Genomic DNA, 17,472 nt, shown 5'->3' on the forward strand with positions numbered 1-17,472 from the left:
AGCCCGTCAAGTAAATGTTCTTCTTCCCCATTTCTAGATACTCTAGATAGACCTAGATAAAGTTAGGGGAGTATTTAATTCGATAGACCTTGGTTAACAGGAGGAGACAGGGTGGTCAGGCTAAACGGGTCTTTCCGTCAGAGCTCTTCAGCATTCTCCCTAAGAACATCCATTGAGCAGCATGAGGAGGTGTCAAAAGAGCTGGGCTAGCTCCCTTCGGTGTTTGTTTTTCTCTCTTGTCTGACAACTTCATCCACAATCCATCTTTGTTAGCCGATTGCACTGACTTGAACATGGGTGAGTGTGTATCAGCCTTCGTTAGGTCAAATCAAAGACAAGCGTACGTCTCTGCCTTGCCTGTAGAAACAGATTTATACTTTGAGAAGGGTGGGGGGAAGGTCAGTTGGTATTTGGCTTGAAATTTGAATCTATTAAAGGATGAAATTAATAGCATCCAGAAGTAGAACATATGGCATCCATATATATGGTACTGTATCTGCTTGATGATGTCATGCTACCTCTTATGGTTTGGGAAATGCACTTTTTAAAGCATTTAGCTATGTTGTGGGCTAAACCTTTCAGACCTGACTGAGACAGAACAGGTTTAATTTGGTCTGAACATTTATTAACCCTAGTATTTGCAGGCCACATAAAAACTCGTGGTTTTCATTAGCTTTGCATTTCACACACAGCCTAATTTCATTTATTCTTATTTTATGCCCCTGCCAGACCACCGCTCTTGATAAGGAGAGGCAGGTTTTCCGACGAAGACGCAACCAGGATGTGAGGGGACGTTATAAGGCACAGCAAGCTCCACCTGAACTCAACTCCGAATCGGAAGACTATTCACCAAGTTCATCCGAGACTGTTCGCTCACCTAACTCACCCTTTTAATAAAACACTTTTACTCGAAAGTCTTGGCTTTAACCCTTTGAGACCCTGAAAATCCTTCAGACCTGTGTGAAGTGATTACAGCCGATCTATCCAGCAGTAAACGCTGGGATGGTGGAACACAAAAGGGTGCTCACAGAATCTTTGTAAGAATAATTTCCTAATTGATTGAAATACTTGTTCTCTGTTTAGATTGCAACTTGCTGCTAATATGATCCTCAAAGGGTTAAGGCTATTTTGCTTTTTTATTTAAAGATAGAAGCAGTGAATGTTTTCATCAGTGAAGCTAGGAACTGCAGTATGTAATTTTAGCACATGTTAACCCTCTGAGTAAACGATCAACTTAAATTTTGACAACCCACATTAGGGCTTTATTCTGGCTTTTTTGCTTTTATACGCACATATCTTTTATAGTACCCTAAAGTTCCTTGCCTGTTTCTGGCCAAAACAATATGAAATGCACTGTTGCTTAGGGGTTACAAATACAGGCTTTAAAAATGAAAATAAAATTAAACAAGCACTATCTTCTACAGCAGCTCGTTCTAAACCTGCATCATACTTCCACAGGGAGTGACTGTTGTTGGAGGATATTATGCAGGCTAAATGGGAAATTCAGTTTAGGGCAACCTCATAGTTTACAGAAGATGACATGATGATGGCCACAAAAGGTTGCTTCCGTATCGTTTGCTGCTAATGACAATGCAGAGTCTTGGGAAATGGCTTGAGGACACGTTCTGTCATGTAATGGTATGTAATGATCTAGTTGAGAAGTTCCTGGTTCCTTTGCCTCACATTCAGAAATGTACAGGCATCCTCTCAGCATGACCTGATTATTCTGGGAGAGTCACTTTAAAAGATTAACATTGATGAGAATTACCCTTAAAATAGCTAGAGTACTTCTAAATCGGGGAAAATACAAATAATTTAATGCATATGTAAAGCCTAAAGTGAATTAGCGAAAGTTTTGTCATAGAATGGAGAAACTAAAAATGATTCACCAGTTCTATTTGTAATATTTAATAAAATGGGCATTTACACAGAGTATACAGATTTTTGGTTTGTTAAAACCTCAACACAGCATTATAGCATTTTATTTAACCATTATCCTAAAGTTGGCTTCCACAGAAATACTACGCTTTGTAGACTTTTGCTTCAGATGTGATAATTTGAAAGAAAAATTATTATAAAATCACTTGGAATTTCACTTGGATGAAAAAGGCAACTTCCAAAATCCTATTCTAAAATAAAAACAAACATTATGAAATTTATACTTTCTCTTATTGCTCATATAAAATTGATGTTTTCTCCTCTAAAGTTAAATTTTTCTCACAGTGTTTTTAAAAAGTCACGTAAGTGTGGTTTCCTCTCTCTCCTTGCCCTTTTTCTCTCTTTCTTTCTCCCTTTTTCTTTCATATCATACAGCTAGAAATATTAATATGCTGCCCAAAAAGATACGCAGACTTTTCTGACCTTCCTGAGAAGTATAAATAATTTTTGGAGGAACAGGGCAAGTTGCCCATGGTGCCATTTCCATTCTGAGCTGTGTTTGCTCATGGAGCGTCCTTACAAGCAGTTGTGGCAGTGAATGTGCACCTGCAGCTTGTTGGAGCTAGCGTAATGCTCTTTTGCATTTCTAGTTGGAAGTATCAGTTGAACCGCATTTCAAGAAACATTGAAATTGTTTTCTCCATCCTTTAAAATGCATCTTTCATTGTCTCAGTCATGAAAATTTATAGTTCTGAAGATTTCAAATACAGGAATTTCATCTTGTGAGTCTTCACACAAGTGATACAAGTATTTCATACAGAATGCAGTTAATTTCACCCAATGTTAATAATCTAGAAGCGAGATATTTAGTCAAAACTGGATCTCCAGACTTCCTTGGTAATACAGAGAGATGAGGATTTCCAGGTTTGATTCATCTCACCTGTCATGGGCACGCATTTTAGGCAGGACTTATGCTTTGATTCCCCTATTGCTCTCACTCCATTGACTGTAGAAGGAACTGCTGGTGGAAGCTTACATCAGACACCAGACTTAAGATCATGAGTTTAGTAGAATGAATCTCGCCCTAAGCCATCAGGAGACTCTGATCTCTGAATATATGTCCATGGGCAGAAGGCCTGTGCACAGCCTCAGTTGCTCTGGAACCTGAGTAACCCAAGTGAAGCAAATAGGTGTCTTGTTGGAGAACTCCACAGGGGCAAGAAATTAAAGGATAAAGGAACTGCCATACAAAGTTCTCAGATTTTAAGGTTTCAGAAAGAGCTACGACTGTGGCAGATCCTTGGCCATGCCCATCCAACCTAGAGTCACTGCGGAGAGCAGACCCTTGGTAGATAGGGCACAGCCACCACCATTGTCATGTTAAAGGCTGTAGTTTGATAACATTTGCATAGGACACGGATTATTTTTCCATGGGACCAAACCCTCAGCCAAGGTAAACCCCTCCTTGCCACTTACCTACATCAATTTACAGTAGATCAGGATCAGGCACATGTTTCTTCCAGCATTGTTCTTCCCACATCATATCACAGCCTTCCCTTTAGAAGAGATACAACTCAACCATGTAAATGCAAGACATACATTTGTAATAAAAAAGTGTCCATTAATACCACATGCTCCTTGACTGTTGGGAAAATTTGGCAGTCTTAAAGCAACGGCGGATGTTCATTCTTCTTAATTAGAGAGGGAAGTCGGGAGAAAAAAAATAAATATAAAAATATGCTTCACCTTATGCATGAGAAATACTATTCAAAAACCCATCTGGGATTTTCCTATCACTTTTGCTTTGCTTTGGAATACAGGGTTATCATTAAAATAAGATGTTTGGCTCCTTCATCTTACACCATCTTGTACTACTTAAAATGTATGTAAAAATAATCCTAGATCCTGAAATCCCTACTCATCCTCAACGTCTTATATGTTTCCGATCTTTGGTTCGTGTTTTATGAACATAACTATAAAAATATTTATTTTGTTATTTTTAGATCTGTGAGAGATTGGGTTTCAAATTGCTGATAGCATCTTTTTAGGCTTCAAGGAAAGGTATCTGAATATTTAAACTGTTCTAAAAGTGGTTTCCATGATGGTTTTAAATATATCCATATATTTTTTTAAATATAACCATATATATGTATATATATGTATGGTTTCATGGAAATAATAATGGTTCAGGCTTGTTTGGCAACGACTGCCCCTTTTCTTGTCTAACCTCTGAATTGCTGGAGTGAGTGAAGACAGAATACGTGGCCCTAAAAATACTTGAAACACCAGTGAAAAAAAGAAATCAAAGATAACAGGCTATTTCTAATGTGATAATCTGGGAGAGCGCATAGCACACTGTGGTCATTTTACTGTAATACATACCAGTCCTCCTGACTTCTTTCTTCATTTCCCTTTTGAATCATTGCATCGTATTGGTGCTAAATGTGACAACAAATTTTTTTTAATGCTTATTACATACACAAGGCCAACTTCCTCCCACCAAGCCTATGTAGTTAGCTGAGACGGATGGCAGTCATGGTAGGCACTGTCTATCACCAAGGAGATGGAGAGAAGCACTTCAAAAGGGTGATTCAGGTAATCTAATATTGGTCTCTGGAGATGCCTGTTGGTCTGATCGTAGTATTAACAGAAGAGTAGAACAGGGTGACTTCCAGCTTAATTCCTCTCAATTAAATGTAAGTGAGGATAACATGGACTCCAACCTAAGTGCAATATTCTAGTGAACTTACGTGCAGTAAGCAAACTTTGATGTGAAAATGTAGCGCTGATAGGTGATAGCACAGGATTAGTTAAAGGGTACTGAGCTGGGCGTTGCCTCATCTAGATGTATCCATCTAAGAGTTAAGCAGCTCATCTGGGGCAATCATCTAAACTTCCCTTATAGTTGCTAGAGACTGGCTTCTCTAGTGGGTAATTAAAATTCTAGGATGGATGAATCGCTCACTAGATGAGGTGCCTAGCCCAAATATATTTAGAACATGATTTATTAAGTCATGACATATAAATTAATATTTCTGTAAGTTACAGTTTTCATAGCATTAATGTAAAAAAATCCAGAATACTATGGTTCTACTCAGAGGGTTAACAGAAAAGCACTAGGCATGCTGATTACATTGGTGTATCCAAACTGCTTTGCTTTTTTAGCCAGTGTTTGCCGATTTTTTCAGAAAATTCTTGAAAAATTTCAAGTTTGAAATAATTTAAGTGTTGTTGTTTAAGGAATTTCTATAACCAAATTAATCTTATTTTTAGCTTATCACAGGAATAATATGTATCATTGATGCAGTGTAAGTCTGTAGTTATCAATTTTATTAATTCCACAAGTGATTCCAGAAATCTCTCTTTTTTTTAAGTACTTACTATAGAGCTTACAATGGTGGCATAGGTGACTGAGACTGTCTTTCTTATTGGTAAACAAACAATATTGTAATTTCAAGAAAGTCCTAAGAATCAGCTTTTCAGTTTGGTAGTGTACTAGTTAGGGGAAAGCTATCTCATGACATGCATTGTGTAAATCATCTTTGTAGATGAAGATTGTTCATATTAATGAACATATTCTTTTTCCTTGACATTGTAGCAGAAACTGTTTACTTGTTAATGAACAACCAATACATTAATTTGCTTCAGACTGTTAGAGGGGAAAGTGAGATTCCAGTCATTGACAATGTTATTGCTTTACAGTAGCCCTCATCTAATTTAAATGTGGTGCATACTACAATAAGCAAAGCCAAACCTGTGAATAAACTCCTGAAAAAGCCTGGTGGGTCTTTATTCAGTTGGGTGCTCACATACAGTAGCATGTCGCAGCAGGAAGGCTTTCAAGAATTGTTGAAATGAAAGCGATATATCTACAAATAAGAGCTAAATTGCAATCCTTTCCCTATGGGGCATATATGTTTAAAAAGAAAAAAGAAAAGAAAAGAAAAATTGGCTCAGAGGTTTGCAGTGCTACTATATTACCACAGGGCAAGTACATTAAATCATTGTTATTTGCTAGCCTGGGGTATATGTTAGAAAATGGCATCTTTTTTATTTAGTTTAGATTGTGGGCAGGGAGAGCTTTCCTAATATTATTGCAGTGCCTGCTAGTGCTGCCACGGTTAAGGCTGTGTTAGTATTTCCATTATAAACTCTTAGTCTCAAAGGTTTTTAATTTGATCGTAAAAATTTGCTTGAGGCAGAAACTTGGCATACCATTTTTCAGCTCAGAGTGATTCTTTTCCTAAAATATGAGGGAAATCAGCTTGACCTCTTCGACATTTATTTTCTAAGTGTACACAAACATTCACACACACACACACAAACGGGAGCAGCTTCAACAAAGGCTGTTTTATGCAGCTCATTTCAGACGCGTTACATTTTCAGGCATATCTTGCAGGTCTTAACTACAAAGGTGACAGCTCAGAACTTTTGGGCATTTTGAAAACCAGGGAGAAAACTCAGAGAAAACTTGATCAAGAGTAAAAACGTTCCACATGTGGGAGAGTTTTATTCCAACGTGACAAGCATTTAAAGTTTGCACAGTAACGGGTATGTATATAGGCCCTGCTGAGTGCTCGTGTAATTCCTAAACCCAGTAGTTTAAGTCATTCCGTGTAGCAAATGCTAAACGTGCATATGCTGAATTTCCCTGTAAGACTGGGAGAAGAAGCAGTTTTGTCTCGTATTTTAGAGTAGCACCATGGACAAAGCTGACGTTACACCAGCCAAAAGGGTCCACGAAGAGAAGAATCAAAAGAACATGTTCTCTCTTAAGGGGAAAAAAATTGTCTGAATAAGACAGGGTTGAAAGCTCACACTGAATAAGAGAGGTATTAAAAGCAGTTTAAAAAGCATAAGTATGGTATCATTTGAAAACTATAAAAGTGCAAGGGAGCCACTCAAAGTAATGAATCCATGTGTGGAGCCAATCAGCTACTAATCTGGAGCAAATTTACAGCTACAAACAGGCATAATTAATATACAAATCAAACACACCCAGCGGCAGATGGAATTGAAATCCTAGTTCTTTTAGCAAACATAACGCAGACCTCTTCCTCATACATTCACTAAATGAGACCGTGTGTAGCTGTTTGAAGTAGTGTTACATACAGGCTAGTGGGGAAATTAGGTGTTTAAAAATTACTCTAAATTATTTTTTTTTAATACCAATTCTGTAGCATGCTTCTCCCTTAATGGGTCCTTTTGGGAAATGACAGCTTTCAAAAAGTGATGTCTATGCATTTAATACTTGTCTGTATATATACTTGGATAGCCCATGCCAAACAGCTTCAGTAAGAATTGAGCTGCCGTATTGAGGCTTCATATTACCTGCAGTTTTCGGCAGCTGTGGCCAGAGGAAGGAACAAAACATCCGTGAAGTAAGGAGTTCATGGAATGACACACTTGTAAAGGAGATGTGTTGCTAATCCTTCTTAGCGATTGGCTTGAGTCATGAACCACAGAGCTCAGTCATTTCCAAAACTGTTCAGCCTACCTAAGTGGGTGGGGAGGGGACGCTGGACAGAGTTGCGCCATTTCTTGGCATCCGCCTGCCTGGGTACCCAGCACCTACAGAACGGTCTAGCTGCACCGCCAGCAGTGCTGCGTGTTTTGTCAAGCCATGAGTAAAGATCAGGTTGGGAAAATAGCTGTTTATGCTAAATGACAGAGCTACAAAAAAGTATACGGGTAGAAATTAGCCATGACAAATTTAGACTGGCATTTGGAAGATGGTTTCTGACCAACCAATCAGATTTTAGAAGATTTTTTTTTTTCCAATAGAACCATTGGAACCGAGAAACTCCAATTGATTTTCAGGTGGAACTTGATCTGTTCATGAGAAACTTTCTTCTTGAGGTGTTTCTGATATGTCCTAGTTTGCGTTTCCTATTGTAGGAAGATATTGGACTCAGAAACCCAGAGAATACCTTGTATTTCTATGTTCCTAACAGGTTTTAAAGCTAGTGATGAGAGTTATTAATCTAATTTTAAGTGTCTGGAGAAAAAAGCAGTCATGAAAAAGAAGCCTAGCTTACTTGTCTAGAGTTACTCTCAAGAAGAGCTGACATTACTACTACAACTGTTACTGCTGCTACTACTACTACCACCACCATTGTCATTCAGAGGTAATTACTTTTTTTACCTACACATCTCCATTAGGTGCCTGGAATGCTTCAACATCTACTACTAAGACCAGAAGGGTCTTCTATGAATAACAGTACCTATAAATTTATTTTCTCTTCAATCAGAATGCCCACAGCTATTGAAGCTGGGGTCCATAATATGGTGAGAGTTTGAGAACTGGTAAGAGAGAAATTGGTAAATTGAGAGACAGGATTATTTGCAAGGGATAAATGCAATGGGTCGTATGTCCAAGGGAATTCCTGGTGCTGTATCTTGCAAAGGAGAGTGATAGTTTTTTTTTTTATCTTCAGCAAATCCAAGCACGTAGGAAAAGGCAAATAAGCCTTTAAGATATGAACTTCTGACATTGGCATTAATCATGAATCTTAACTAGGTGTAGTCTTTGTGAAATTACTTCAGTGTAATAGGGAGTTAAAATTGAAGGTGGGTAACGTCAGATCTTGACAACTTTTGCCATTGATAGTTAAGAGGTAGGAGGAATCAAATTGACTGACTGATGCTAAAACCAGAAGTAGTTTAGGAGAGGCATTTCCAGAGAGAGTTGATGTGAAAAAAGGGAGGAGGAGGGCTCTTGAGTAATTCCCAGAGGCCAATTTATCACTTGCCATTTGTGCTGATCTTCAGTGTCTTATCTGAGGGGAAAAAAATTACTCAAACTGGTCCAAGGTTAAAGACATATCTGCTATAACTTATTTTTTATTTTATTAAGGTATTAATAATAACCTTTTATATTCTGCCTGAAAGAATATTGTTAAAGGATTAGTTGAGTGTGAAATTAAATAGCACTTTTCTCATGCATGCTAAAAAGCTATCTAAGGAAGTGGTGGCCTTTAAACAAGTTTCTAAATTATTTCAATTTAGAAAAATTTTCATTTATTTTGAAAAGTAAGAAACTTAGGAATTGCTATGTGGTTTGAATAGCATAGATGAATCTTTAATTTTCAAGGTACTAATTAAATAATTTCTAAATTATACACATTGCTGCAAAAATCAGGAGGGAAGCCAAATGACATTTTTCAAATCCTGCCATTTATGCTAATAAATGTAAATGAACAGGAATGAGATCTGATAATATCACCTTAACTTATGAGCTAAGTTTTTAAGTTGTTGCTTAATTTTATGTAAAATATTTGCTCTAAAATGGTAATAGAAGAGTAGAAAAGGACAAATCATTTAACACTTCAGCTCTAGTCTCAACTTCTAATGAGCTCATGTTTCTTGAGCAGAGAAGCATTACAATATATTTCAATTCAGTCATCACAAGCAAGCCACTAAGGAGTTACATCCAGCTGCATTCCTGAGAAGCTGTGCACAGGCTTTAAAAATTAGTCATGCAGCCACATCCTAGTTTTCCCACATAAACCTCTGCACCAAAGTGAGCCTTGATGAGCATGATTGTAAAAAAAAAGAAGCAACTATTCAAAAAATTTGCACTTCATGTGTTAATTTCCCAGCACAGGAGGTGAGTTTGGATAAGCGTATGGAAATCAAATATAGTTGTGGACTGACAGCCTTTGTATCTGGTGCCCTTCAACACTATACATACCAACTCTCATGAGAAATGTGAATACTGTTTTACAGTGGAGGCCTGCTAAATCCCACTAATGACTGGAAGTTTCATTGTAAATGGCTGGATTTTGGGAATTAGCAGGTGAATGAAGAAATACAATAAAAGACCAGAGGATAATGCGTTGCATAGTGTACTTTTTCATTTGTTCTGACAATTGATTTAGTTTTAATTTCATACTTCATACATTATCAGCAAGTGTGCTGGAGTGTAAAAGCTACAAATAAGGAGTCTGAGTAATATGAGATCCCACCAGGGCTCTCTGATTATTTTTGCTGAAAGGCAGAAAAAGTGCTATTTTATCTATGTTGATAAAAGCATGTATTTTATCCTACTCTCATTTAAAAGTTAATAGTTGCTATTTAACAGCTGGTTCATGGAACGATTCTTGATGCAGGAGATAGATAGCTGCAAAACTAAAGACTAGTATTCCGTCTTTCTAGAAGATGAATTTTTATGTTCACAGAGATCATAAACTGACAAAAGGGTTACAGGCACGTGGTACTTTCTCTTTTGGACTTTCTCTTCCCAAAGATTGTGTCCTCCATCTTACTGGCAGCACAAGTTTTTGGCATCCTGAAATGAAGGCTAGTGATTCCTGAACACCAATAAACCTTCATGAACCTTCACTGTCTTCAAAAAAACCAGCCCCCTTCTTCTCTGTCCCCTTCCACACACCTCCAGCCCCTCCAGGCCATTCATTTCTTTCTCCTTCCTACACTCCCCTTCTCTCGTGCAGTGAAAATGTTGTACATCTGTGTGGTAAAACAGATCAGGGAAACTGCTCCAGGGGAATAAAAGAGTTCTAACCTGCATTAATCATCTGGTTCTGTTCATTGCTCCGATACACCAGCATGCAAGGAAAAAGGATATGAAAAAGTGACTGCTGCAGTGGGAAGATGGGACTACTTTCAACAGCAGTGTTGGCTTAAAGTGTAAATGAGAGTAAGCGGTAAGGTTCAAAAATTGTGTATTGTGTCTGTTGGGATCAAGTTCTACACTCTTGTTCTTTATACCTGGATCTTTCAAGGCATTTTTATTTTGAATAAACTGAAAGAGTGGGGTGACGTGAACAAAAATTACAGTAACAAAAGAAGACAGACTTGGAGGAAGTTGGGACATGATCATTTATATTTAAATGTTACATAATGCTCAGTAAAACTGGAACTACGTGGAGAGGAGGCATCATGTGTTGCCTTCAGATTGCCTACGCGCTTTAGGTTTTTCCAATGCTTTCTAAAGGACACCGATGGAAGACACACACAGACTCCAGCTTGCAGTCACTTGCCCCAAGGTGATAAACGACATGTAGCTCTATTATTTGTTGCCACTTAACCTTCCAGACAGGCAAAGGCGGTTGCTGGAAACCTTAAGCCTAGAAGCTGCCCCAGTCGTAGCTTTTTTGCTCTGCCCCAGAGCTGTGCTGGCCAGGCAATGTTTTCCGCTTGTCGTGGTGTAGGTGGGAAACTAAACCCTGGCACGCTGCGTGCCAGCAGGCAGGCTTTGCATGGCTGGTCTCTGCCAGAAAACGCCAGCAGCCATGAGGCTCCTCTGCACTGTACGGTCATCAGCAACTTCCGACAAGGTAAAAAGTGATGGTGCCTTAAATACCATTTAGTCTGGCTAAATGAAGGCCAGTGAAATCCTCTTTCGAAAGATACTTGAATCAGTGATAATCACGAAAGACACGCTTCTGCAAAGGGGCTGAAAAATGCAGCTGTTGGGGTGCTGGTTTGTTGCCTCTGGACTGGCTGTGAGCACGTGCCAGGCGCCAGGCAGCCAACGGGGCCCTGTAGGCCGCTTGCAAATCAGTAGTAAATGATGATAACCAAGCCTTCCCTGGAAAGCAGATGGATTTGGGGGTTGGGTTTTGCTTTTGTTTTTTTAAACAGGAAACTTGTTCAAAACTCAAACTTGCCTCCTGTTATTTATTCTGTTATGTTCAGGGAAATGGGACTTTGGGAACATTAAAAAAAAAAAAAAGAAATATTAACAACATTACATCAAAGAACTATCCAAATCTTATTGTGTTTCTCCTCTTTGGGCAACAGGCAGATAAGGAATATGGGATCTAGATTATGTCCAGCTGCTCATTCTGAAGTACAGACATATCGCCCTCCAGGCAGAGAAATCACCTGAAAGGAAACCTTGGTGATTCACTATTTATTTCCTTTCATGTAGCATGGAGCTTGGTATTGTTACTTTATGTGCAATTGCCACATAGTCAAATCTATGGTACCACAACGTTCCAGGGTATCCCCCAAACTGATATCTTTTTATACCAGCTCTAGGTAAGAGAAACAAAATACACAGGTAGCAAATTTAATGAATGATGTTACAATTAGGAAGTTAAACTTTTAGCACTGAGAGAGTTGCCTGTTATCAGAGGTTGCTGGATTTTTGATCAAAACCATGGATTTGCATGTATTTGAGTAGATACTGAACTTTGAAACATAGCAAGTTCAGTTATACAATGTAGTAAAAAAAAGACATCTCTGGTCCAAGGCTTCTCAAATCACCTGCATAGAGAGAAATCAATTTATTCTTTGCTGTTAGATCCCTGAAAAGATAAATCCACTGACCCTGAAAATAGATCTCTTTTTATTCTTGGCCACATCCATAATCCTCCTTTCTTAATAGCTGAAAAGAAAGTCATAATTAATATGCCACTAGAGAGTTTTCATTATTTCTTCAGAATTACTTCTTAATTTACTAGATTAGCCTGATTAAGTAATGAATTTGTCAGTTCCAGTTTTTACTTAAGAATATGAAATATCTCATTTTTGACCAGGCGACGCTGAATTAAACTGCAACCGAGGAAGACATTTTGGCCTAGATTTCTTTTGTTAAAAATTCTTTAAAACCCTTTTCTTAATGCACACCTAATTACTGAAGGCTGCAGAGCCCCACGGGCCCTCTCTACCTGCAGACTTTGCCGCTGCAAAGCTGGAAGCGAAGCACAGCGGCCCGGCAAGCTGGTCCCCCTGCGCTGAGAGCCACGACACACGGGGAGGAAGGCTGTTGTAGCCGCAGTCCTGCTGCTATGGCACAGCAATTTGGTCGTTTACTGAAATGCTGGGTTGAAGTGCCACTAAAGATGTGCAATCACTCTCCTGCAGAAGCTCTGTTCCATTGGCTGGAGGAGGAGAAAATCCTGATTTTCTTTTTTTCCCCCCATATAGTTCCAATTTTCTGAGCATCAGTGAAGAACACCATCCTTCCTTCACCAGTGTGTAGCAGAAAAGTTTAGTGTTGTTTCTGCGTTCATTTTCTGAGAACTGTGGACTTTTCCCTTTGGTGTTTTTCTTGTTGCTAAGAAAACACCTGTGGATAATTAATTATAAAATTTTATTCTAATTGTGACTCTGTAACGGATCAGAAAGTGTCATCCTCTTCTCTTTATATGTCAGGAGAAACTGGTCCTCCTTCCCTGCAGTCTTTCCCATTTCACCCAAGTGGATCAGTTAAGTAGCTAACTCACTGACCACATGTATTAATGTGCTCAGTAGCCTAATTTGTGTAAAATATGCACTGGTTGCCATTAAAATGTCAACCTTTACCCCTTATAGCAGCTATACTTGGAAGGGAGACTTGTAGGTTCCTGCCTGCGACTCGAGGTTGATGGTACCATAATTGCCATAGATGGAAATTTTCTGAGGCCGTTGGAAAGGTTCAATGACCAGCTGTGTGCCTGTATGGGAATGCAGACTGGCAGAAACTGCCTTGTTCTACCCTGAGGCTGCTGGTAAAACCCTGAGAGAGGTTGAGAACTTGGTTAGTCTTAGGAGCTGGAGTGGGATGGAGACTGGTATATATATGTATGTATATATATATATATAAAATGATAGATGGAGAAAGCCAAACCACAAATAACCATGTGGCACTGAAATTCCTAGAGACCAGCAGTTCACAAATCAAGAGAACATACCCAGCGAAGAGTGATGAGCTGAAAAGGAGAGCACAAAAACCTGACACGCCATGAACCAAGCAAAAGTTTCCAGACTGCAGGATTTCAGTGACTCAAGCCCTAAAAGGTTTGGCAGTGCAGGAGCTGGCGAGAGACAGCTGGCTGCTCGGGCTGCAGAGCATTTCACGCTGCACAAGCGTGCAAATGATGTAGTGATGGCGAGGAGCAACGCTGTACGGGGAGGAGCGGGCAGCTGGCTCGCACGGACCGTGCCAGCATGGGGGCAGGAGCTGGCTGTCCCAGCTCCCCACTTTGAGGGACTAGACTTCATGTTTTCCACTTGATTCCCAAACCCATGGATTTTTCTTTTAGGCCAAATGAAGAGGTGACAGCTGCTTTTGTTCTAACCTCCTGTCTGCAGCTCTGATGTTGTGTCTGCGCCACAGGGTTACGCTCTGCTCAGGGGAGGCTTCACCACAGCTGGTATGGAGGAAGCCCTGAAACACATCAAACAGATGAAGATTTTTAGAAGTAAAGCTCTAACAGCCTCCGGTGAGCCTGTGCAACTATTGGTGTCCAGAAACTTTTCAACTCGCCCAAATCACAGGAGCAGCACGTGGCCTCTCTCTGACCCCAGCATCAGCTTAGTGGCCAATTTTGTGTCCTTGCAGCAGAGCACAGAGGTACTAGAGCTCTTCAAAGAAACAAAGGGAAAATGAACTGACAGTTTGAACAGCCAAGGCTTATGTGATGGCTAAGATCTGGTTTATTTGCTAATTTTTAGCTTGTGTGATGTGTTCTTTAGAGAGGCGGTGGTCCGTGTGGCGGGGCAGCAGCCAGCTCCTCCGGGAGCGGTGCAGGCTCCTCCGCTGAGCCCCGGAGCCCACAGAAACAGGGAAACTGCTGAAAACAGCGAGGAACAGACACAGCCCAAGCTCGAGGGTGATGGAAAGAGCATCTGGAGGAATAAAATGGGCTGGGCAGAGTTTGCTACAACCAAAAAGCCGTGGAGTTGGCTGAAGCTGAGGCTGAGAGAAAGGATCTGTCTGCAAGGACGCAATGAGCAGGGGGATGTGCCTTAATAAATCCTTTTTATTTCTATTCTGTCTCGCATAATCACTCTGAGCTTAAAACAAGTTGGCTGGCCAAGCTTGTGTTTGAATATAGCCTGTCTGGGTGGTTCCAGGGCTCCTTCTGGGGCCGCTTCCTGAAAAGAGTACGTTTTGGTGGGGCCAGCTCAACACTGCACGGACTCGAGACAGTGGTGTTCGGGGAGACCTTGGCCCTCTTTAAAAGTTTGCTCATTTTCAAGCCCTTGTGCCCTGTCCCCTCTCTGCCATCCCAGCGGCCGGGTACCGCTGCCCAGTTCAGGGAGAGAAGCAGGGGAGTGTTTCTTTGCTCTCCCATTTCTGAAATAAAAATGGAAATCAGATGAAGGCAAAGCTTTGAAGGCCTGTTCAGCCCAAGTACTTTCAGCTACAGCCAGCCTCGGGGCTGGGCAAAGCCCAAGGGGCAGAAGGGCGATGCACGCAGGCTACCGTGCAAAGAAGATGAATTCAAAGCACTTTTCCAGAAAGTATTACAGCACCAGGCGACCTAATGAGGAAAAAGGTAAGCAGAGATGAGTAATACAGAGAAAAAGTGAAACAAAATCATGAGACTTTGGAGGCAAATTGGCCACACATTTCAATGTGAATGCACAAAAGGTAGCAAGCGCCAAGCTGCCTGCTGTGCCACGTTCCCTCACCCAGCTGTTTCCCTGGGACGCCAGGGCTGTGCGCTTACCCCTCCAGTGTCGGGGGTTACGCTGTAAATGAGATAATGGAAGTTTGGACTAGTCAGAAAATGGAATGGGATAGCCAGAAATCAAGTGTCAAACTCTTACTTTACTACTTACTTGAAGTCCAAATGTGGAAGAAAAATCTCCCATAGGACTTTCATTCAGTCCCACGTGTGCTGCCTTTCATGTGTGTCTTAAATTACACTCAAATGAGGCTCCTGTGCCCACAGAGCTGTCAAGGTACCACCGCTTGCCTGCGTCTGCGGAGAAAAATTCGTTAGTTTGGGTGCCAGAATACCATTAGTTAAAATCTTACCTCTTTTCCTCTCTTTCCCCTGTCATCAGCCCGCTCCTCGCCCACTCCTCCCTTCACAATTTCTGAGTCTGTTGGCTGATTTCAACCAATTTGGAGAGAAGAGGCAGAATTCTCAAAAATAATTAAGGACGTACAAGTATTGTGAAAATCAGCAGCTCAGTAGCTGAGAGAAGCCTAAATTAGCTGTCGGCCCTTGCGCCAGAGAAAGGCGGATGGGAGCTGGCAGCGCTCCTGCCCGAAGGGGCAGCTTGGTGGTCGTATCTGGCTGCCTTTCTGCAAGGGGTGCTGGGCTGCGGTGGCTGTAGGGACGGGTGGAGAGCTGGCTTGATGCTGCTTTGAGCAGCGGGCAGTACGATGGACCTTCAGGAGGCAGCTCTTGCAGCTTTGGTGTCACCTTTTCCCACTTGCAGCTGGAGGACTTGGTCTCACTGCCCTGCAATATAGCTGAATGGCAGGAAAGCCCTGAGAGGAAGCAACAGCTCCTTCATCTTCTTCCTCTCTTCCTCCTACCTCTGCTTCACCCCTCATTTTAAAGGGATGCTATTATCCTTCCTCTTTTTCTGCAAGAGAGGAAAGTACCCTTTTGCTGTCCCTTTTTTTTTTTGTCTTGATGCACTGAAATTAGAGGTGAAAATGGCTGCTCCTAGGCTTCCTGTCCTAGGTTGAATTGTATCATTTTCATCTCTCCAACATAAAACGTGCTGTTCTGAAATTTTGTGACCTTGAATGTAGCTCTTATTAAAACAGACCTCTTCAATAGTTGAGTCTTGTGAATATTTTTGGAAAAAAACATTCCCTTGTTTCATAATTCTAATTTTCTTCTGAGAAGAAACATTGATTTTCCAGCTAGCTTTCCTTAGAAGCTATTATTCACCCCTTACCAAAAAACAAAAAAGATCATTGCGGGGTGGGGAGGAACACAAAACTCAACCCCTTAATATTTTACACATCTTTAACATTGTTCTTTAAAAAAAAGTCCACACAGGCTAACTACGCAAGTGGCACTGCCTTGCAAGCCTATGTGAACAGTTCCTTGGCTAATGCTCATCAATCTGAGGAAGGAAACCAGGTGACACACTGTGAAATGCTGACCCTGCTGCTTGTCCCCGTGCCATATGGCAGCAGAAGCTGGCATTATTCTTTGGCACTTGGACCAGAAAGCTCTTTTGCCCCAGCCCACTGCTGTTTACAGAAATAGTGCTTCAGCCCTGACCATGAATGATGTGCGTGTGTCAGATGACAATGCTGTAACCTGCAGTAACCTTGTAAACCCGGGGCACAGCAAAAACACTCCGAGGACAGACACATTGCAGCATTTAAATAAAAAATATTAAGTTTTATGTGGTTTAATTTACTGGAAATGAGTAAAAGGAATTCCGCTCTGTTTTTTATAGGAGAAATTTGGCTGGAAAGGATCACAGCTCTGTCTAGTCTGGGCCACTGGCTTTATCAGGGTGAATCCACCCCATATAGAAATAAGTCTCTCAATGCTCTTTGGTTCCAGTGTTAAATTCTTTGATAATTGTATCTTGAACTATTTCCCTTGGCAGCCTGATCTTTAACCCAATAACCTTTTGAGTCGGATTTTTTTTCCTCTCATGCAGTTTAAATATATTCTTCCTTAAATTTAAGTTTATGTCTGTTTCCCTTGTCTCTGCTTTTGCTCTGAGCCCTCAGGTTTATAGGCTGAGTCATTCCTACTTGAGGTTTCTTCCCATTCTTTGCTTTGTTTGTTCTGCTAATTTAAGCAGCATGTTTCTCTTTTGTTCATGTACAAGAACTTAAAATTTAATAAACTCTTGTTATTCTCACTATTCATTTGCCCACTTCATAATCTATCTAACCTGCCGTGTAAATCAGTCCTTCTCCAGTGGCCT

General features: G+C 40.6%; 1 protein-coding gene across 3 annotated transcripts in view; it reads left to right on the forward strand.

The window, feature by feature from the left end:
* The window catches only part of DCLK1 (doublecortin like kinase 1), a 249,765-nt gene extending 247,722 nt beyond the window's left edge, over positions 1-2,043 (forward strand). For 2 of the 3 annotated variants that reach the window (XM_072850361.1, XM_072850362.1), the window contains one exon: positions 730-2,043. In XM_072850361.1, the coding sequence (XP_072706462.1) occupies positions 730-894 (165 nt within the window). In that variant the 3' untranslated portion in view covers positions 895-2,043. The remainder of the gene's footprint in view (positions 1-729) is intronic. The other variant, XM_072850364.1, reaches the window with a different exon arrangement.
* Positions 2,044-17,472: the final 15,429 nt, after the last annotated feature.

The sequence above is a fragment of the Ciconia boyciana genome, chromosome 1, assembly GCF_034638445.1.
Source record: "Ciconia boyciana chromosome 1, ASM3463844v1, whole genome shotgun sequence".
NCBI lineage: Eukaryota > Metazoa > Chordata > Aves > Ciconiiformes > Ciconiidae > Ciconia > Ciconia boyciana.